The sequence below is a fragment of the Aethalodelphis obliquidens genome, unplaced genomic scaffold, assembly GCF_003676395.1.
Source record: "Aethalodelphis obliquidens isolate GAN/ISIS:26980383/991018 unplaced genomic scaffold, ASM367639v1 scaffold22, whole genome shotgun sequence".
In the NCBI taxonomy this organism is placed as follows: domain Eukaryota; kingdom Metazoa; phylum Chordata; class Mammalia; order Artiodactyla; family Delphinidae; genus Aethalodelphis; species Aethalodelphis obliquidens.
In genome coordinates, this window is record NW_020837966.1 from 10,713,987 (window position 1) to 10,736,467 (window position 22,481).

Below are 22,481 nucleotides of genomic sequence, written 5' to 3' on the forward strand. Positions count from 1 at the left end.
ATGATACAAAACAACAGAGGTTCTCCAATGAGATGCAAGTGATAGCTATCAGTTCTAAACTGGCACCCCTCTTCTCCTCTCCCTTCGGCAGCCACACATCACAGGGCATTCTCAGTGGGAATGGGGACCCCTACCTGGGGCACTTGAGAAACATTATTATTGTTTCCATTTCTTCCCTGGTGATGCTTGTGGCAGATATAACCCTTTCCTGGACACATGCAGCCATCTTAGAGCTAAGATTCAAAGCCAAATTCAGCAGACCTGTTTGTAACCACAACAGTGATCTACAATAATGGTTATTTTCACCACTCCTTCTCTTTTCACTAAATTACTGTCCTCAAAGGGACATTTCATTTATGTTTTAAAAACCTTGGTAAAAACATCAGTGCGGTTCAGCTCACCCAGGTGAACTCCATGAGTCTCTATCTTTTGACTCTTTTTTCTTCACAGAACTCACCAATACCTGACACTGTATTATATATTTATTTTATTGTCTTCTCCCACTAGCGCATAAGCTCCATGAATACAAGGACTTTATTGGCTCTATTTTCTATTGTGTCCTCAGCATATAAATGAGAACTGGCACATAGTAGGTGCTCAGTAAATACTTGCCAAATGAACAAAATCATGAATGAATAAGCCCCTGTCCCACCTCCTTTTTTAGACTCCTCAGTCACACTACATGGATTTTTATTGGATCCCCCACACACTGGAGCTTGTGAAAATCATTTCAATTTCTCTGGGCCTTGGTTATACCACCTGTAAAATGGGATTAATAATAGTTCCCCTACTTACCTTCAAGGATTGTTGTGATCGTCAGCTAAAATAATGGATGTTAAAATGCCTCAAAGGTCCTAAATTGCTATACAAACATGAGCCACTATGATTCTTTCCCCCCCACACGATTTATCACTTCATGACCTTACCTATCTTTGGAACCAAGAAGAAAGAAAGGGCTTCAGAGAAACCAACGTCAAAATAAAAATGACAAAGTCTCTGCATGGAAATGTGTTTTCTCAGAGTCCCCTGGTTCCCCACTCACAACCATCTTCCATTTTAACCAGCTTTACGTCCAGTTCTAACAGGTCTGTTTTCCATCCTTTGGGGGACCAGGAAGGGGGATGAGGGGACTTATTTGAAACAGGTGTGTTGATTAAAGCTCTCACTTTTCGAGATAGCCTGAGCTTGAGGGAGAAGGCTGCCGAACTGGAGCACCAGACATGTATATTCAGCATCCCCTGAGGTTTGGGGCTATGAAGGGCAGACGCCCCTATACCTTGAGAGGTCCTCAGGGGAGCGGGGCCACTGGGGAAAGACACAGTCACAATGGTGATCCTGGATCACAGGGAAAACGTTCAAGGACTGTCGGCTCCCTATTGAAAAAGGCAGGGAAGGCTGTGCAATGCATTCTAAGCAGGTTTTCAACCAAAATGGTTAAAATAAAAACTGTCCACCGACCAACAAGCTAACTTGTAGTTGTAGATGGAAAATATTCTTGACTAAACAACTGATGCTATTAGGTAAATGAAGCTTTATACCACATGGCTATCTAGTCACCATGGGAAAGACTTCAGGTGACGGTGAAGTCTTAATATCTCACAATTCCATTGTTTATTTTAAGTGCGGCTTGGACAGACTGATGGCATAGGATGTAGATGTTAAAAATAATTAAACAAACGACGACTATATAAATGTCTGTATAGTTAACTCCATGCATGTGTGGAAGACACTGTTTGTGAAGAAGCCACTTGGTGGCTTGGAAGAAACAGGACATTTTAACTGTAGCTTGCTCCTCCCAGGATATTGCTGAGCTTGAGGAAAACAAATTCAAATTTTCGGCATCTTAAGCAAGCCCTAATTAGGAGTGCAAATCTGCTCTGAACTGAAGGGTCGAACACTCCATCTAAGACAAAGAGATATGCTTTGGGGATTATGCAATGTTTTGAATGACCCGGTAACAGCGCTTCTCTCTCTTAGTGTCGATAATTAAGAGACAAACCTCTGAGGTAACTAAATACTAGTCCCCACAAGGAACTAAACCAATAAACCGTGTGCTAAAAACCTCACAGGGCAACAGAGGTCAACTCAGTCTTCAGAGCTAGAAGAAACTTGAAAGGTGATTTTAGCCAATGGTTCTTAAACCTGGCTGCAAATGAGAAGGATATGGGAAGCTTTAAAGAAAAAACCTGATGCCTAAAAAACAAGAACCAAACAAACAAACAAAACTGATGTCTAGACCCCATACCCAGAGGTTCTGCTTTAAGTTGGCAAGCAACCTCAGGCTACCCCTCGTAAAACCTCCCCAGATGTTTCCAATATACAACACCAAGGTCCAGAATCACTGGTTCCCAAACTTGCACCATCTATCAGAATCAGGTGGAGAGCTGTTCTAGAAAGAGATTTCCAGGCTTTACCCCAGAACGACTGAATCAGAATCTCTGGAGGCAAGGGGCTGGGAATCTCTACTAAAAAAAACCCCACAAAAACAAACCAAAAAACCCTTGCCAAGTATCACCTCTGCACATTCTGGTTTGGGGACCACTGACTTAATAGGTGATACTTGCTGGTGAGCTGGTCAACTGACTCTTCAAAACAAAAACAATGAAACAAAACAGCAAACCTTGATCTGTAGTGCTCGCCAGTTTCTGTGGTGTAAATACTCCCGCCATGGCTGAGTCTGAGCTACCAAAGTGCCCTCACTGAAGGCAGAGTTGGAAAGAAATGCACGCAGTTGACTTTTGGGAGCCAGTGCTAGCAGGCTCTATACATCAGACGGCAAGCACGTGACTCTTCACGCTCCCATTTACTCGACAGGTGACCTTGACAGCCACTTAACCTCCCTGCGCCTCAGTTTCCTCAGCTGTGACACAGGACGATCATACTACTCCCTTCATAGGGTTGTTTTGAGACGTAAATGATGACTATTTACTCTATGTGAACAACGTACAGGTAGTACCTGTGTATTCTGTACGGTCATTTTCTAGAAAATTGTTTATTTGTTAAAACTTATTATAACACCGTCTGTTACAAAAATACTTTAACGAACTTAATTTTAAAGTTTAGCTTTGTCCCAAGCTGTACTAAGGGGTGAAATCATGGTGAGAGAGCACATTTGATGTGCCGATCGTATTTTTTCTAATACTCACTAAAATAACTTCTCAGTTATCCAAACAGAGATGCTTCTCCATGCACTAAAGGAAATCATCTTGCAAATGAGGTAGTGTTTAAGAGCATGGTTTAAGTCTCAGCTCTGCTCCTTATCACCTGTGGGATCCTCAGCAAGTCAACCTCTCTGTGCCACTGTATCCTCACCTTACAGTGGGATTGTTGTGAAGGTTAAGCGTAAAGCACTCTGAACGGCGCCTGGCACACGGTGGCTGCTTTGTAAGGCTTAGCGGCCGTCTCTGTCTCTATGGTATTGTGTATCATCGGTGGGAAATGCACCCCATTTTGGGACATGCCGCATCCTTTTCTTCTGCCTCCCTGGAGGGCCGAAACTTGGCTCATTGATCTTTGTTCCCTTTCACCTTGACGTAGAGTCCATTTTTTCCTCATCTTTACAATACATCTGAGCCTGGCTGGCAGGAAGCAGGTTGAACCAATTAACATTGCCGATACTTGACTTTCTGACCTACCCCAAATAATCTGACCTCCTCAATAATTTCAGCCAGATCATTTTTTTCCCCAAGTATTTGGGTTTTGCCTACCCGGTCGCCTGTTTATATCTCACCGGTGAGATCTCCCCTCTGCTTTGAGGTATAAGAGAAAACAGACTTCAGCTACCAGATCTTCGGGTTGAGGACTAGAATTGCCATTTCTATTACTGTTGAAGCCCAGTGCAGGCCAGGGTGGATGTCAGCAAATTCACCCCCCCGCTCCGACCCTGTGCAATAGAGCAGAGCACTCCCTCGCCCCTCCCTCAACCCAAGGGCCTTGCTGCTGATGCTGAAATATCTAGTGAGTGCCAGGTACAGTGCTGAGCATCCCATATATGGACCATATCATCTGCACAGCAAGCCTGTGACGTGGGTATTATTATCTTTATTTTAAGGATGGAGAACCACCTCAGAGAATTTGAGTAGTTTGCTCCCTGTGAACCGAAAGTTTCTACTCTGGGGCTTGGGAAAATAAATTACTTAACTTCTCTCCTTGCTCCAGGTATGTGACCTTTTTCTCTTCTCTATTATAAGGACTATCTAGGTGAAGGAGTCGGAGGTCCCCCAATAAGAAGTATTATATAAATTCAAAGCATAATTATTGATTGTACATTCTTTCATTAAACAAACAAAACGTATGCTAATGCTAAACTCACTCCAATTTTCCATTTTGCCATCCTTTGAGAAATAAGCCAATAAACCATTACACACTTAGCTTCCTGGGGAAATGAATTTAAATGTTAATATAAATCCTTTTAGAAAAAAAACAAATTTTAACAAATAAGTATTTGAACAAAGAGGGTACTTAATCACGTTCAGAATGAGAAACCCTCAGTACAAGCCCGTTGGTGGCTGTTGAGATAAGCTCTCTAAATTTAATATTTTATAATAGACTCACACCTCTTTTGTTAGAAATGGAGAAACAGAATCATTTTCTTTTCTCCTTCACTGGAATATATTTAAATCTCTCCAATTCTATTTTGCTAATAGGCAGGGCAAAGTCTGTCTATAAATGTATCCTGATTTATCACAGGTAATCCCACACTCTAGCATTCATGTGTAGAACTTAACCTCAATTTAAATGTAAATTCTGGGCAACTTTGAGTGCTTTATCTGTGAACTTGGAGACTGCCCTTCATTAACCAGGTCTGCACTAATTATAAGCAGCTTTGTAAGTTTCCCTTAAAACAATTGCAGAATTGACCCCAAAATGAACAAATTCCGAATTTATTTGTTTTAAAAAATTCCTGGCACCCTTGTGCAAATTTCTGCCTAAGGCCCTGCTCCCAAGGTGTGCAGGCAGGAGGGGAAGGGAGCTGGATGATAACAGAATGAAATATACCAGAGAAACCAATGAAAATGGAAATGAAAGTGAACTGGGTTTACCCTCAAAATAGGATCTCTTTTTCCTGTTGAAGGAAACTACAGTTTCCTACCCTCTTCTCATCTCAAAACAAATTTACTGTGAAATAGTCTTCGCTTCCTTTTGACTATACAGTTTAGTGGCAACTAATGAAAAGAGCACCATCAAAATTCTCACGAAAGCCAAAACACCCACAAAAACATTTTTCAAATACTCACAGGTACATCCACATATTTGGAAGCTGCCTTCACCTAAGGAGGAAAGAAGAGGATGGAAGTGAGGGTGGTGTTTATGTTTAATTGTTCACAGCTCAATGCTGTATCACCATCAGAGTTAAAACAATATGCTGGCAGACGGAGCTGACCAGGAAACACAGAAAGGTACTAAAAAAATAAAATCTGTTTGCTAATTTTTTTTACCCTGCAAGCCAGACCCACTGCTTTGCAGAGAAAGAGAGAGAGGGAGAGGAGAGAGAGGGAGGGAGGGAGAAGGAAAGAGAAAAAGACAGCAACATTTTTACTGAGCTTCTGTAGCTGGTGTGGGAGATCTGCATTTTCCTCCCTCCCTTTCAAAGGGAGAAAAATGACTGTAGCTAAACCCAGACCATTGAGTGGAAGGCTCACCAGTCTAGAAAAGCAGTTAAGTCCACTGTCACTTCTTGTACCTTGGGGTCTTTGTATAATCTGGCTAGAGGTGTGTCCTAATTGAATCTTTGAGTTCTCACTTTCCAGTAACTCTCTTCTAGAGAAGGGGATGTAGCGGGTGGGCACCCTTAACCCAGAGGGAGATGGGTGTCTGTGGGAGGGGGTTGGGAGGGTACCAGAGCCGTTCAAAACTGTCCCAAGGCTGTTGTTATGTCTCCTGGTTTTAAATAATAAAAAACCCAGAAGGGAAGTGCAGGAAGAGGGTATGACATTTATTTTCAGTTCTGGTGGAGGGAGTGTGGTGGAGTACGTACAGTGTTTGAGAGCATGGAATTTGGAGTCAGATCTGGGTTCAAATCCAAGCTCTACGACTTACAAGCTGTGTGACCTTGGACAAGTGACTTCTTCTCTCTGAGCCTCAGTTACCTCATCTGCAAAATGCAGATACCATTAGGTAACTGTTGCAGCAGGTCGATACAAGGGTGAATACACACAGAGTCCTGGGACACAGCAAGCACAGAATAAATGGGGGCTGAGAGGATCGATTCACAAGCAGATCTGGCGGGGCTCTGGGTCCTGTGAGAAGTCAATGAACAGCTGGGTTTGAGGAACAGAACCTGAGGAGGATGTCTGATATTCTATGCGTTTCATTTTGACTCGGGTCACACACGTTCCACTTAGCACAGGTAAGACCGAGGGGCTACATTTGGGATCAGAGGAGCATTTTCAGTTCTGTCGGCAAGTACCAAGACTGCGGTGCGCACCCAGCACTTAGGATGTCTTTTCACATCTCAGGTGGGCTGCCTCTTGCCACCTGGCTGAGGCCAGTATTGGGAATCACTACCTCTACCCCCATGTCTCCGAGGAAAGTATCCAGGGGAGTGTTTCTCCCTGTTGCTATTTTCTCAAAGCCACTTTTCAAAATGTCAAATCTCAAGAAAGAAGTCAGCGAGCCAATGGGTGGGGTGGAAAGAGTCCAGGATTTAGAGTCAAAAGTTCTGTAAGTGATAGAATTAGTTGACCTTGGGATCATCACTTCGAGTCTCTTCGCCTGGGTTTCTCTATTTCTAGAACAAGGTGACACCACTGTGTACTTTGTAGGGCTGAGAGCGTGATCAAGTGCCAAAATGTACGGGAAAGTGTTTCATAAACTTTAAAGGGCGGAACACACATCAATTAATTATTAAGAGGGCAATGCATTCTGTCTCCTGGAATCATCGCCAGCACCCAAGATGATTCCTAGAGTCTCCAGTTACAGATTCTCTCAGAACCCGACATTTTTTCCCTTTGCAGCACTGATTGCAATCTCAATTCAGTAATTTTGGTGCCATGTCTGTCTCCCACAGAATGTCATGTCTTGTCCCTAGCTGTCTCCCCAGTGACTCACTTGTTACCCGGCTTAGAAAGGGTACTCAGGGAAAATTTGTAGAAGGAAGGAGAAAAAGCTAGTGACCAGTGCCGGCTTCAGGATGGTTGAGGAATACACAGAGCAGATCGAGAAGCCACTGCCTGAGTTAGTCTGAAGGCCAACAGGGTTGCATATAAAGCTGGATGCTTGCAAAGCTTGGTGAGTGAAGGAAACCACTCCGGACCATTAAGGGGGGTATGAGGAAAGCTTTCCAGAATTTGCCTAAATAACATTCTACTAAATGATTCTCAACCCGAAATCTTTCCTCTTTATTCCTGTTCTAGAATTTCGTTTGCGCAAGAAGGTGGCTTTCCTTTCAAACCTCCTCTATGTACATTAATATATAACATTTGTATGATGTTTTGCACTTTGCAAAGCACTTTCACGTACTGTTTCTTCTCTAAGCCACCCTGCAAAAGGGTGGCTATTAATTGTTTATCTATTCACTATTGAGAACACTAAAATCCACAGAATTTAAGAATTTATTTCATCATGATCTAAGCCAGAAGACAGAGAAGCCTGGACTCACATGAGGGTCTCCCGAGCCCCACTTTTTCCTTTTGAACTCCTGGTCTTTTCACCAGTGGCAGGAAGTATGAGGAATTTAAGCATCAGTGGTCAGGGCAGGTGCTGACAAAACAATTCTTCTCAGCTACAAATTGCCTCCTTCCCTCTGTAGACTTAGTGCTTGGCAGTTGGTAGGAGTTTTGCTACAGCTGAAATGATCAACCTTTAAACACACCCACTCTTACCACCAACACACAGTTTCAACCCAGAAAATGACACCAGCCGAAGTCTATTCCTTTCAAAGCAGTTTGGGAAGATAAGGCAAGCTCTATGTCATGACGGAAACCATCCCCTCTCCTACATGCACTAGCCTTCAGTTTGTTGGTCTTTTTTAAAATCTGGTAACTGCTGACTTGCATTTAGTCTTATGGATCTTTCTCCCATCCCATAAAAACAGGAAAAAACAGCTCAGAGTAAACTGTGGTCCTATTAGGATTGTATCATTTTTTGGTCCTGGCCATTGAACTTGAAGAAAGATGTTGAGGATACAGGGCAGTCTAGAAGTGTCTTCTACAAGAAAAGTAAAGGAGAAGGCATCTTGCCTGGAAGAGGAAGGGCTAACGGCAAATGAAATGAAAACTTTCACGTGGTTAACCAAGGACCTTCAATGTTGAAGGGTTGAACTTGGTCACGGTAGTTCTAGAGCATAGAATCAGGACGAATGAGTAACATGACAGGGCCCCAGAAGAAGGTGCGAACAGCTATCTCAGTCTAGCCAGGCACTGGCTATCTCTGGTGATCAAGAACTCATTGCTGAAAAAAAAAACCCAAAAAAAAACAAGCAGGAGGTATGTAGGATGCTCCGACGTGAGAGTTTCCTTATGCGAGAGGTGACCTGTAAGGCTGGTCTCTGTTGCTCACCTCCTTAAGAGGTAGAAAGCTGTCATCAGTTCTGTTTTTTTTTTTTTTTTTCTTTTTTTACAGTATACATGTTGGGATATAGCAGAGTGAATAAACTGACAGAACCAGGATCAGAACTCTGGTCCCTAGAACCCTCTCCTGCCTAATGTCAACAGTGCTACCTTTTTAAGCATCATGTTTCTTTGAAGTATCCATAGGACTGACCATGTTTTTGGCCAGCTATACTCTAAGTAGAGAGGAAGGACCAGATCCTCCCAACCCACTAAGGGTTTGGAATTATTGCCAAGGGTCAGAAAGTCCAAGCGCACGCCAGACACTGTCTAGATCAAATAAACGACCGACCTTGTAATCTACACAAGACTATTTCCCATTACATATACGTGTTGTTTTGATGAATAAAATACAGATTTCTTAAAAAGCACAACCTATTTTATAAAATGTTGTCATTATGCATTTTTTCCCATCAAGGTCTGTCAAAAGTGTGTGGGTTTGTGTGTAATTTTCATTTCTTTTTTAACTTCAAAAGAACTCTTCTTGGTGAAGTGGCTAAAAGGTTGGGCTGAAGATTGGCAGGGTCAGAAGTCGGGCTTTGCCATTTTCTAGTTTGGTGACTTTGACCGAGTTAACTTCTGAGCCTCCTCTGCAAATGGGACAATTATAATGTTTCTCGAAGGAATATGGAGAGGACTGAGTGAGGTAATCCATCCAAGGGTACAGAACAGAGCTGGGGACATGGTCAAAGCTAATAAATGTACCTCTTCTTACTGGCAATATCGGCTTACTGGTGTAGATAGAGCCTCTCCTCCTTAGCTTGGCGGTCGTGGTGACAGTTTCACTGCTCACCTCTAGCCCACGGGCAATTTCTTGCCATGAAAAGGATGCTGGGATCTCCTCAGGTTACCAGGAGGCATCTGAGCTGGTCTTCAGTCTGGCAAACTTCCTGCCAATTCCATGAACACCGTACACACTGGACTTCTCTCCAGAACACTGAGGCAGCAGCAAAGACCTCTGCTCCCTCCCTCAGGCTGCCCAAGGCAGGGCATGAGTGAGAGGGCAGTTCCCCAAGCCAGGGCGCTCTGTATATTCAATCGCACATCCCTACTTCTCTCTGGTACAAAGCCAAACGTCCCGGGGCATAGGAGAGAAGGCTGAGGGAGAGGCGTCTGCCCCAGACACCTGGTCTGGCGTCCTTTTTCTGCAGGGACTCAACTGCCCTCATGGGAGAGACAAGAACTGTAACTTCAGCCAGACTTCACTTCCTGATGTCCCTGCTTTCTCACCATCCCCTCTGGTGGGACAAAGAACGTCCCTTCTCTAGCAGTATCCATGAACACCCCACCCCCACCCCTCGACCAGACAGAGCCAGTTCTGGGAAGGCAGGTTCGAAAAAGAGACACAAACTATAAGAGTCTGATGGAGACCAAGGGTGAAGGTGGAAAGATGAGCTGTCAGCGAGCAACCTGTTCACATTTTCATAGGCCTGCAGCAAAGACCGAGTCTTAGGTCCAAGGCACTGCATTAGGGACTGTAGGTAAAGGCAATTGTTCCTTGATTTCTAGTGCCTTCCTTGGATGCTGTCTTAATGCACAATCTCTCTAAACACCCAGAATAAGTCATGTCCATCCAACAATTCATAACTGTAAGTTACATTTCTTGAGTGCTTTCGACTTGCCAGGAGATGAATTAGGAAGATTGCATATGTTATATTTAATCCTCACAACGACCTCTGGAAAAGGGTCCTATTAATAGTCCCATTTTACAGTTGACAAAACTGAGGCTAACAGAAAGGAAGCAATTTGGCTTAAAGTCACACAGCTAATAAGTTATAGCTTTGAACCTCCCATCCCTTAAGCTCTCTATTATTCAGTTAAAAAAAAAACAACCTATCAAACCAGTCATATTTAAGTCTTGTTTCTTTGTGTGTGTAGACACAACCTAAAATGGCCTCTCCAGGAAAAATGTCTGAGAGATTTGAATAATTATCTGCACCGACTCAGTCAGGGCAGAAGGTCCAACACAGTTTCTCTGGCTTTGAATGTCCCAGCTAATTACCTCGACCCTCCACCTGACTTAGCGTGTGTGGACAGCCTTAATGGTTACTCTATTGAGCTCCTCCATTATTTTTCAGGTGCCCAAAGGTAATCTTTTCATTGAACACTCACCATTCCAGGATTTTCACAATGCTGATGACTAAGGGATTTTCTTCTGCCTGGTCCTAATAAGGGGACCTGAGTTAATCACTGTGTAGCTTTGATAGGGAGCACGGCGGGGGCTTAAACCACTTCTCTTGCTTCATTAGGGGAAAAAGCAACCCAGGTGCAGACCACGAGGACCTCAGGGTTTGTTACTATTAAATCAATGCACGGACAAGAAAAAAAAAGTGGATTAGGCCCTTTTTGCAAACAGAAATCTGGTGGGTAAGATGCAAAGATGGAAGAAAAAAGAAGTCTGAACAGATACCACTGCATTAGTGACTGCCTGAGCTCTCCTTTCTCCCCGTGGTCTCTTGAAAAAAAAAAAAGACAAAAACCAACCAAGCAAACGATTTATTCTCTGCACAAGCTGACGCCACCCCTGCCTGTTTGACTTCACAAGAACTTGGAGCTGATTTCTCTGTCTTTGCCTACAAACTGCCGACCACACCACTCTTTCAAGGGGCCGGTAACATTTACTTGAGTGTCTGGCTTGTGAAATTTCTGCTGCAAGGAACATGAGGCTATTTTGCTGCCTTCTCCACTTCCCTAACCCAGGTGATCTTAGAGATCTGGATTTTTTCTTTCTTTCTTTTTCTTTTTTGAGAGTTAAGGCAGTTTGGTATGTCAACGTGCTACTTCGTACCACCATCATCAGTAAAATGATTTTATTAGTTGAATTTTATCATCTATCACCAGCCTTATGTCTAGAATGTAGGCTCTATGAGGAATAAGAACTTCTTTTTCTCTCCTCACTATCTCCACTGCCTGGTATATAGTAGGGGCTCAATAAAAATATATTTGGTTGGCTAACCATATATAAAAGAGAGAATCAACAAGGTTGGCTAACCATATATATGGTTGGCTACCATACATAAAAGAGAGAATCAACAAGGACCTACTGCAGAGTACAGGGAACTCTACTCAACACTCTGTTACGGCCTATATGGGAAAAGAATCTGAAAAAGAATAGGTATATGCATATGTATAACTAAATCACTTTGCTGTACACCTGAAACTAACACAGCATTGTAAATCAACTAGACTCCAATATAAAATAAAAAATTTAAAAAAATGTGTTGACAGAATGAACTTCTGAGCATGGTACTCTTTACTCTGTACCCAGGATGAAGGTTTCTAGTGCTTTCTCGAAGCTGTTATTCAAGCTCTGACACTCTTAAAGAATCACTTAAGAAAAGTGTGACCGGGCACTAACAATTCAAAAGGAAATGGCTTTTGTTGCTTCTGTGAGATGAGCTTCAAGGGTCTCTTGTGTCCCTACAGTATGAGTACAGCACAGAGGTAGGAGCTCGAGGCCAGGAGTCAGACACCTGGGCTGGCATCTGGTTGGGTCAGCCACCGGTTGTGGGCCAGGCAATTAACTTCTCTAAGCATCAGTTTCCTTCTTGGAAAATAGAGATAATGACAGTATTTCCTCCTCATGGGGTGGTTGTACAGATTATTAATAGAAAAAAGAGATTTCTTAAGGGCTTAAAACGTGCAGGACGCTATTCTAAGCATTTGACTTGTATTAAATTCATTTAGTGCATGCAAAGCATCAAATGAGTCACTGTACGTGAAAACCTTTGCACAGGGCCTGGCACATAGTACGTGTTCAATAAATGTTGCCTATTATTTTTATATTCTCTTTTCCTTTCACGTCCGAAGGGGCTGATTTGATGGTTCCAGGGCACAGGTTGGGCTATGTTTGCTAGTGGGTGGGGTCGTTAGACCTTAAACATCTGCACACTGAGGGATGTGGTTCTGTTTCACGGTTAGAAAGCTTCACGATGTCTGTGACTAATCCTGCTGTAAGAGGCCTGGCCATCTTACTTCCTCTCTTCTTTGCTGGCCCTGTACCAGGCTGTGGTCTGGACTCTCTCTCTATTCTATTTCTCCTTGGATCCTCAGGCCTCAGCTCTTAACAAAGAGATCCCTGGAGACCAGCAGGGCTCCATAGAGTTCTCTGCATTGGAATATGGACCCAAAGCCCACCTCACAATGTGGTAGCTTATTATTTTGCTCCCTGTGTGGGCATGCCACTCCCATTGAGAAGTGGGGTCTATTATTCCTCCATCCCCCTTGAGCCTGGGCTGGCCCGTGACTGCTGTGACTAAGAGAATATGATGGAGGTGCCGCCATATCAGCCCTGAGCCTAATCTTGGAGAGGTCCAGCAGCTTTGCTTCTTCACCCTTGAAAGCCAGCTGCCACTAAGTGCAGCTGTGCCGAGACTGCCGTGCCATCAGAAGCCCAAGGCACGTGGAGAAGCTCAGCTGGGTGAGACCCCATATGGGGGAGAAATAGGCACATGGAGACACATCAAGCTATCAGACATTCAGCCCCAGCCCAGCCAAGCAAGCGACCCCTGTCAGTGCAACATGGAACCAAAGAATCCCCTAGCCACGCTCTTCCCAGATTTCTGACCCACAAAATCGTACACAAAATAAACAGATCGTTTCAAGCCACTAACTTTGCCACAGTGTGTTATGCAGCAATAGATAACCAAGATATTCAAGAAGGTGTCACTTGGTCTCCTATTTCCCCAATTTTATCCATTGCATGTATCTTCCTGGAGGATGCTGTGGGGAGGTCACTGATGGTCTAGGACAGGATTTGGGCATTCCTGGGTCTCCTGGCTATAAAAGGAGACCAGCTGATTTTCACCTGATTCTCAAGGATATTTACTGAGCATGTATGTATGGGGCACTGAGCTAGACACCTCATGTATAACTAACTCAATTAGTCATTCCTGTAGAACATTAGAAGGCTCATTTCACCATCCCCGCTTCACAGATGAGGACACTGAGGTTCAGAGAGGTTAAGCAAATCTCTAGAGGTAAACCAGTAAGTGTCCAAGCCCAGGTCTGGTTATTAAGTGCAGAGTCCTTTCAGGACATCAAGCTGCTGATATTGTGAAAATGATGTGTCATTCTAAAGCTATTTCCTACCTAATAATCACCTGGGATCTGGGAGAAGGCGAGCCGACTTGTGGGATGTATAGGGACTTTGGGTCAGACAGAGCTTTGTTGGAATTATGCTCCATCACTTACTAGTTAGATGAACTTAGGAAAAATTTTTAACCTCCCACAGTTTCTATAATCTCATCTGCAAAATGAGGGTAACAACAGTGTCTTCTTTAGGAGGTTCATGTGAGGCTGAACAGGTTGACATCATGTTAAGTGCTCAGTGCAATGTCTGGTACCTAGTAAGAGCTCAAGAAGTATTACCTAATATTGTTACTAGTGTTTCAGTCACTTGTCGTTACCTGCGAGTTGACTGTACCAAGTGTGTTCCCATCTATAGTTTACAGACTAGCAAAAAGGCTTGGCAAACTCTGGCCTGTGGGTCAAACCTAGCCTGCTGCCTGTTTTTGTGTGGCTCACGAGCTAAGAATGGTTTTCACATTTTTAAATGAAGGAAAATCGAAAGAAGAATCATATTTCCTGACATGTGAACATTACAGGAAATTGACATTTCCGTGTCCATCAATAAAGTTTTATTGGAACACAGCCATGCCTATTCATTTACATCTTGTCGATAGCTGCTTTCACGCTACAAGGGAGAAGGCTGAGTCTCTGTGACAGAGACTATAAGGCTTGTAAAGTGAAAAATATTTACTATCTGCCTGTTTCCAGAAAACATTTTCTGACCTCTGGACTAGAGGAGGAGCCATTGGGGTGGGGGGTAGGGGAAGAATCATAAAATGTAAATTTCTAATCTTAATACGGCCATTAACTAGTTGACTGACTACTTGTCTAACCTGTTGGCCTCCTGTCCTTACCTATTATAATAGGGCACAGAGCTAAACGTTTACCCCTGATTCCTTCCAGAAATACGACTCTTAGATGGTGTATGAGGCAGGTGCTAGGAAGAATGTGGAATAGGAAACACTTCCCACACCTTGAAAAGTTTATAAATACTCTAGCAGTAAAACAAAAGGCTATTAATATCTTAGTATTAGTAAGAGCTCTGGAAATGAGGCTCCAGGAAAAATTATAGTACCAGGGAAAAGGAAAAAACAATAGCGATAAAGACCATTCACACAGGTACCAGACAACGTAGCAGGGACCAGTGGGTAGACTTGGCGATGAAATATCAGGATTACAATAGGCAGCATGTGTTACTTATTTACCCTGTGCCAGGCACTGTTTTCACTATTTCTTCTGAACCACCTCCTTTAATATTCCCAGTACCTTCGAGATGCAGCCTCATCATCTGTACCTCTCTGTGCTGTTGTGAGGATTAATGAAGATGATACACATACAGGGGCAGAATAAAGGACATGGCAAGTCCTCAGTACGTGCTAGCTGCTATTACTACTGTTGGAATTGCACGCCAAAGGAACAGCCTTTCTATTCTACTGGCAAAATCAGCTAATTTGCCCTGAGTGCCTACGTTTGCCCATATTTTTCCGCAACCTCCAGTTTTCATGCTCTCTCTCTCTTTTTTTTTTTTTTTGCAGTACGCGAGCCTCTCACTGTTGTGGTCTCTCCTGTTGCGGAGCACAGGCTCCGGACGCGCAGGCTCAGCAGCCATGGCTCGTGGGCACAGCCGCTCCGCGGCATGTGGGATCCTCCCGGACCGGGGAACGAACCCGTGTCCCCTGCGTTGGCAGGCGGACTCTCAACCACTGCACCACCAGGGAAGCCCCATGCTCTCTTTTTTTGGTGGCAGAAATGGAATGGGCAGGGTTCTATCTAAATGCACACAGCCCCAGTGATAAGCATCGCTCAGGCCAGTAACATGGGAGAACCACGAGCACAGCGTTCATCAGCAGAATGGAAATACCCGAAAAAGGATGCGGTCATTTCTCACGGGGATTAGAGGAAGTGCAGGGAAATGGTTGAGAGCACAGACTCTGGGGTTGGATGGTGTAGGGCCAAATTCTAGATCCAACACTTACTAGACAAGTTACTTCACTCTTCCATGCCTTACTTTCCTCATCTATAAAATGGGGATAATAGTACTCTTCATAGAGTTGCTGGGTTCCTAAGCGAATTTCTAGAATAGTTCCTGGGGCATAGTAAGTAAGAACTATGTGTCAGCTATTAGTATCATTTCTGCTGGAAAATCAAGTTGCTTTAGGTAGTTAGGCTTGATATTAAGCTTGGTCTGGCACTATCGGACAGCTACAAGTGACTATATTTAAATAAACGAAAACAAAATGCGATTAAAAATCCAACTTTTTAGTTGAACTAGTCACATTTCAAGTACAGGTGGCTGGTGGCTACTGTATTAGACAGTTCAGATACAGAAAATCTCCATCACTAGAGAAAGTTCTATTGGACAGCACTGGTCTAGACTCGAGACATTCATAAATATAGGTTATTACATTTTTCAGTGATAAGAGTGAAGAGGTGTGTCATTCAGTTCCCTGTTAGAACAAGAGATCAGCTGGAAGCAGCAGCAGGGGAAGGAAAAGGACATGGGTGTCAAGAGCATCGTCTTGTGGATGAAACAAGAACTAAAGGTGGATGGGTAGTATGTAAAGTGACTGGTAATACTGATGTAACTGTAACAGGATGGGGGGTGGAAAGTGGAGAGGGCAAAGTGAGTTATCTATTGTAGTACAGCAGGGAGGTAAATCATCTCTATGATCAATAAACCAAGAAACTGCAGTATAAGAACAGTACTTAGAGCTAGGAAGATAAAAGCAAACTTGTTTGCAAGGGTCCCTTCTGGGGTAAGGGATGGAGGATGGAAAGGGATGCGACAGAGAACTGTTGCTTTTTAAAAAAATAATTATTGTGTTTCTGTACTAGTTCACATTTTAACCACGTATGTATATTTCTTTCATAAAAAGATATTGCAAAAAGAACAAAACAAGTGATAGAATTTTCAGCATTCGAGCATTTGCGGGAAGAATGTATCTTCTCCAGGGTAACTTCTTCAAGGTTTTTGCGTGACTGAAATCATGATTCTGAGAAGCAAAATGGAGCAAACCACCTCCCGCTCCCCAATACATAATCTGGATGCTCTAAGTGCATCTTGGGAAGAGGAATAAACTGTAAGTGCCAACCAAGGGACTGACGGCTTGGGGGAGACAGAATGTGCCAGTGGGTGGATGTACTGGGACTGTGTGTGCGGGTGAGCAGTTGAGCAAACCTCGGTGGCTCTTGCTTGGGGCCAAGTAACAACTACAGTGAAAGCCCTTTCCAACAATTTCTGAGCACTGGAGAAAAACACAACCCTTGAAGTAGATCTGGAGTCACAGACCGTGCGACGGATTCCCAGAGCTCTGCCACCAGAGGGGCTGAAATGTTTTCGATGCTTGCTGAAGATCAAGGGTGTTTCAGGCCAACTGTGAAATGCTGTGCCCGTGTCAGCACCGTGTACTTGCTGCATAGATGCACATTCACTGGGAGGCCATCTTCCCTTGCTTTCCTTTTTCGGAGGGCCAGATTTTATAAACACTGTTTTTACAGATGTAGGAACTGTGATACCAAAGATTTTTTATGGGTGGGTCATCAGATGGTCATTGCTCAGAAAGATAATCTCTGGCTTTGAAAATGTGATTCATATTTGAAAGAGTTAAGCATCAAAATGTTTTAAAATAAAATTTCTCTAAATTGCCTATAAATGAAACCAGGGTTTGTTTGTTTTTTTTCAGATAATAGAAAGAGAATATTGGATTCAAAGTCTGGACTCTCACTACTGTTCCTTCAATGACTGACTATGTGAACTTTGGAACAGCAATTGTTTAGTTTTCTCATAGACAACATAGAAATAATTAATACCTGATATATAGTCATATATAAAAATATGGATGCGTTTACCAATGACTAAATGCCTGATTTACACTAACTTATTTAATTCTTTTAAGAACTTGTCTCCTCATTTTACAAATGAAGGAACTGTGTCTCAGAGAGGTTAAGTTTCTTCCCCCAGGGAACACAGCTAAGAAGGGGCAGAACTAGGATTTGAACCTGAATGGATCTGACTTCAAAGGATTCACTACTGCATTATGCCTTCTCCTACCCCGCCCTACCTTTTTCACAAGCTAATTTACTAAAGTCTGAAGATAAAATCCAGACAATAGCCTATGGATGCACTTTGAAAAGCAAAAAGAGTTACGTTATGATTTTATTCACCGATTACCACAAGACCTCATATGTAATGACTGATGTAACCATCGTTGATATTCTGAAATGACCTCTGAGGACCACTGTAGAGCTTCAGAGGGGCTAGGGAAAGGTGGGAGAGAGCCCAGGCTTTCCTGGAAAGCATCCTTAGGCAAGAACGTGAGTTGCAGGGCTGCTGGTTGATTGCACGGCTTCTGTGCATGTTCATAAATATTGATTGTGATTAAACTATTATCATAGTAATGAGGGTAATAATACCTCCTCCAGCCCATCCCACCGCACTACTCAAAGTCCCCACCTTTCATTAAACAAAGAGCTGCTGGCACTGCTGGGGAGTTGGGCAAGAGGCAGGGAAATGATCTCTATTAAGCAAAAGCGTTCTGTTCCACGCGCTGATTAGGAGCCGCAGCCTCATTAACAAGGAGAATTGTTCTCGTCTCCTGTTGCTCAGGGTACTGTGCTCGGAGACTGGGTCCAGGAAGTGTATGTTCTCATCTCTCTTCACCCCCCTGGGGCTTCCGAACAGATGCCTGATTGAAGTAGACCTGTTTTTCCTTCCACTCTCCCTCATTTCTGTCCCAACACTTCATTCCCAGAGAGGATTTCTGCAAGGCTCAAGGGCTCCTCCAAACCTACCGTTTTAATGCTGCTGAGATTTAACAATGGTTGCATGCTTATTATTTGGCTGGCACGAGGCTAAGTGATTTATTAGTAATTAACCCTCACGGGGGGGGGGGCATGATGATTATCACCATTTACAGATGAGGAAACTGAGGCTCAGAGAGGTTTAGTGACTTCCTGCAAGACCCAAAGCTGGCAGCACCATGAAGTTGGTATGTGAATGTGGGTCTGTTGGACTCCAGGGTTTGTACCCTCTGAAGGATGCTGAGCTGCTCTTCCCTGCTTATTTACACGGCATCCTCTCATTTTAGGAGAAACTCGGAAGGGCGAATTGGAAAGTTTAATTTTGTAAAATCTCGAAGCAGGCATGAAGGCTTATTTTTATTTGATTATAAGTGGAGGTGGGGGGGCAGGTGCTTTGCCCACCTCTGGCATTTTTAGGTTTTGTTCTGCCTTATAAACGTCTCTCAACACTAAGAAGCCCAATCGAACGCAAGCTGGAAGATACCAAGGACCATGTCTTACTCGTGCCCCTGCTTCCGCATGGCCCGGGTGCGAAGCCAATGAGGCTTGTACCGTCATTACTGAACATTAATGTTTCTGCACGAAGGGACCACCTGTCAGCCCTGCTGCCCTCCTCTTCTCCCCACAGCTGCCTCAGCCTGAAGTTGAGGGTATAGATTGCTTACATCACCATTGCCAGTGACAACTTGTCTCTTGTAGCCAGCCTAGATCTGCTACAGAGTGGAGAGGTTTCTTTTTTTTTTTTGCTTCTCCCCCCACCCCCACCCCGCTCAGCTCAGGTAAAGGGTGGGGAAAACAAACACATGGATTGGATAGAAGGTCTGGGTTCTGTGACGAAACGAGTGGTTCAAGTCATTTTCCTTCCCTGGCCTCAGTTTATACAGCTGCAAAATGGGGTGACTAGAATGTATCACAACTTCCCAAACTTCCGGCATCAATACCACATTCCCCATTTGGGCTATTGCCCATGTGCCATCTGTACTCTATTTACTTATTTACTTAATATTTTCCTTTAAATTGGCTCTCTTTTAAAAAATACTTAATTATAAAAAGAAACTTGGTGTCACTACCATACATGGAAACTAAATATCACTCTCAATAAGAGAAGTATAAAAATAAATACAACTTAAATATTAGGTTGACATTATGGAAAAACCCGAGCGAACTTTTTGGCCAACCCAATGCAGCGACATTATTACTTCCTAGGTAGGCAGGGTTGCCTGCGGCGGGTCCACAGCCTGAGGCCTGCTCACTCTCCCTCTTTCTCTTCATTAGACATGAAGATGTGAAATTTTAGGGAAGTGTGAGAGGAAGATAAGCCCTCAAACGAAACTTTCTCCTTGATAGAAGGATAAGGAAGAAAATATAATTTAAAAATAACCCTCTCGGGCTTCCCTGGTGGCACAGTGATTAAGAATCCACCTTCCAATGCAGGGGACACGGGTTCGAGCCCTGGTCCGGGAAGATCTCACATGCCGCGGAGCAACTAAGCCCGTGAGCCGCAACTGCTGAGCCTGAGCTCTAGAGCCTGCAAGCCACAACTACTAAGCCTGTGCTGTAGAGCCTGCGAGCCACAACTACTGAGCCCACGTGCCACAACTACTGAAGCCCACACACCTAGAGCCCGTGCTCCACAACAAGAGAAGCCACCGCAATGAGAAGCCCACGCACTGCAACGAAGAGTAGCCCCCACTCGCCACAACTAGAGAAAGCCCACGCGCAGCAACAAAGACCCAACGCAGCCAAAAATAAATAAAATAAATAAAAATAACCCTCTCACAATTTGATTGGTTCTATTTAATACTGAGTTGTGGCCGCATCTAACATTCTCTCAGGTAACATGTGGTATATATCCCATGCTTGGAAAACACTCAGTGATGTGCTAGGAAAAAGGCTGTCAAAAAGAAGGAGAAGGAGAGGAGGAAGGGGAAGAAGGAGAAGCAACAGCCTTGTTTAGGCAGAGTTTGCCAATTTCCATGGTGCAAATACTTTGACTCTGGTCAGTTTTAAGCTACCAACAGGACATCACTAAATCTGGACATGAAAAGAGTTGCAAAGAATTGGCTCTGAACAGCAAGTAGGAACTGAGCACATCACTGGAAACACTGGACCAGAAAATTTCCAAAGTTCCTTCTGTTGTACGTACTCTAGACAATAACTTCCAGAAAACAGAGATAAGGTCTCTTTTCTTTTTTCTAAAAAGTCTTTCCCCATCTACAGCTCTAGCTCAATAATTTACAGAGAGCAATCATTTAAAACATGGTGGCTGATTAACTGATTCTAATACTCAGTGATATAACCACAGGAACAACCACAATCATAACAATATTAAAACAAGTGTTGAATGCCTATCCCATTCCAGGTATATAATATTTTTCTCACTTATTTCTAACAATACCACATAATATAGGTCTTACTATTATTCCCAGTTTATAGGTCAGTAAACTAAGGTAAGAAGTCAATTAATCTGTCCAAGATTATACCCTGGTAAGCGGCAGAACTGGAAAAGCAAGTAACCTTGGTGCATGTTGAAATAAACCTGGTTCAATTTAACGTATGCTTGGAAAATGGGATCTTCAATTCTGGTAAAACATCTATTTTGATTAATAGAGAGGTATTCTAGAGACTACGTATGCATGCAAAGTTCTTGAAGAATTAAAGCATGAAGTGCTAAAAGCACGCTAAACAACGGAAAATGTCTTTGATGAATCAAAGTTTTGAACATGAGAATGTGCTGAAATAGAAGTTGTAAGAGAGTTTTGGTTGATCCTGTTACGGATAACAGTTTGGGTTGCTCAGGAGAAATGATACTACGCTAAGGACTGAACCAGTGAGAAAATTGTTGGTTAAAAGCACTAGGGTCATTTAAACCTTCCCACAGGTTTAAGTTGAAGGAAGGTTAAGAATGGCTACTTATGGGGCCCTCACAACATGGCAGGTACCGTGCAAGGCCAATGCTCTCTTTGTATCTATTTGTCCCCTCGACTCCCTGAAGCAGGTATTAGCATCCCCACTCTAGAGTCGAAGAAATGGACTCACAAATGCTCGATAATGTGCTCACGTGTCTGTAAGTCTGGGCTTCACAATCACATCTCTCCCTCTACCTTTCTGGTGATAAGCTTCCCACTGCATGTGGCTCGGAGGTCAGGTCAGAATCTCTATCTTTTAATTTCGGAACAATTATTTCCTGTTTGAAGACATGTACATGTTCGTTAGGTATTTCTTTCATAGCTGACACTTCTATGACCCTGTAGTTCAGCGCCTCACAGTCTAAAGAAAATACTGTGTCTGTCTTACGTTCATTTTGAATGACATTTATATGTTTGCTAAAGAATATTAAGGGAAATGGTTGACTTTGGATGCTTTTTTTTTTTTTTTTTCCTTCTGAAAGCTTCTGAAGCGTTGCCTTGGACAGCAGGTATGTTAATTGTCAGCTGTGTTTTCAAGGCATGAACTGGAAAGAAAGATGATGTCCTACTAGGTGATAAAATTATCTGTCATAGACCCCAAAGTGGATGTCAAGTTCTGAAAAACTGGGGAGCAGCTGATGAAAGAAGTTTGTAGAAGACATGGCAGATCAGTGCTTTATAGTTCTTGAGCGTTTCAGGGTCCGGTGGTTTTGTTTGGTCCATGTGAACAAAATACATTAGATGAGATAAGTCTTGCCTTCCACTGGTGGCTCGAAGCTTCAAACTCAGAAGACCACAAACCCAACGCCAGATTGTAGCAATCTCAGAAGCTGTGTGACTTTGGACACATTACTCAACTTCCCTCATCTGTAAAATGGGGATAATCATCATATCTATTACAGAGGCCGACTGTGAGGATCCGATGAGAAAACGCATGTAAATCACTTAGCACAGTACCCGGCACATAGTATGTTCAATAAATGTAAGTGTTTACTACCATGCTTGGTGCTTCTGTCCAAGGCAGGCACCTCCACTCTGAAGTGTAGAAGCCAAATGACTTGAATCACATGATTTCAGCGTCTGATAATTTGATGAGGTTACCCTCTGAGGGTGAACCAAGACCTCTCTGTCTACACCGCTGTCACCAGCCCAC

At 43.3% G+C, this 22,481-nt stretch overlaps 1 protein-coding gene across 8 annotated transcripts in view; it reads right to left on the reverse strand.

Annotated features, from left to right (window-relative positions):
• The window catches only part of CADPS (calcium dependent secretion activator), a 478,811-nt gene that overhangs the window by 41,038 nt on the left and 415,292 nt on the right, over positions 1-22,481 (reverse strand). For all 8 annotated transcript variants that reach the window (XR_003435859.1, XM_027121298.1, XM_027121292.1 and 5 more), the window contains one exon: positions 5,238-5,270. Coding sequence is in view for 7 of the 8 variants with exons in the window: in XM_027121298.1 (XP_026977099.1) it covers positions 5,238-5,270 (33 nt within the window). In the remaining variant the exon portion in view is untranslated. The remainder of the gene's footprint in view (positions 1-5,237; positions 5,271-22,481) is intronic.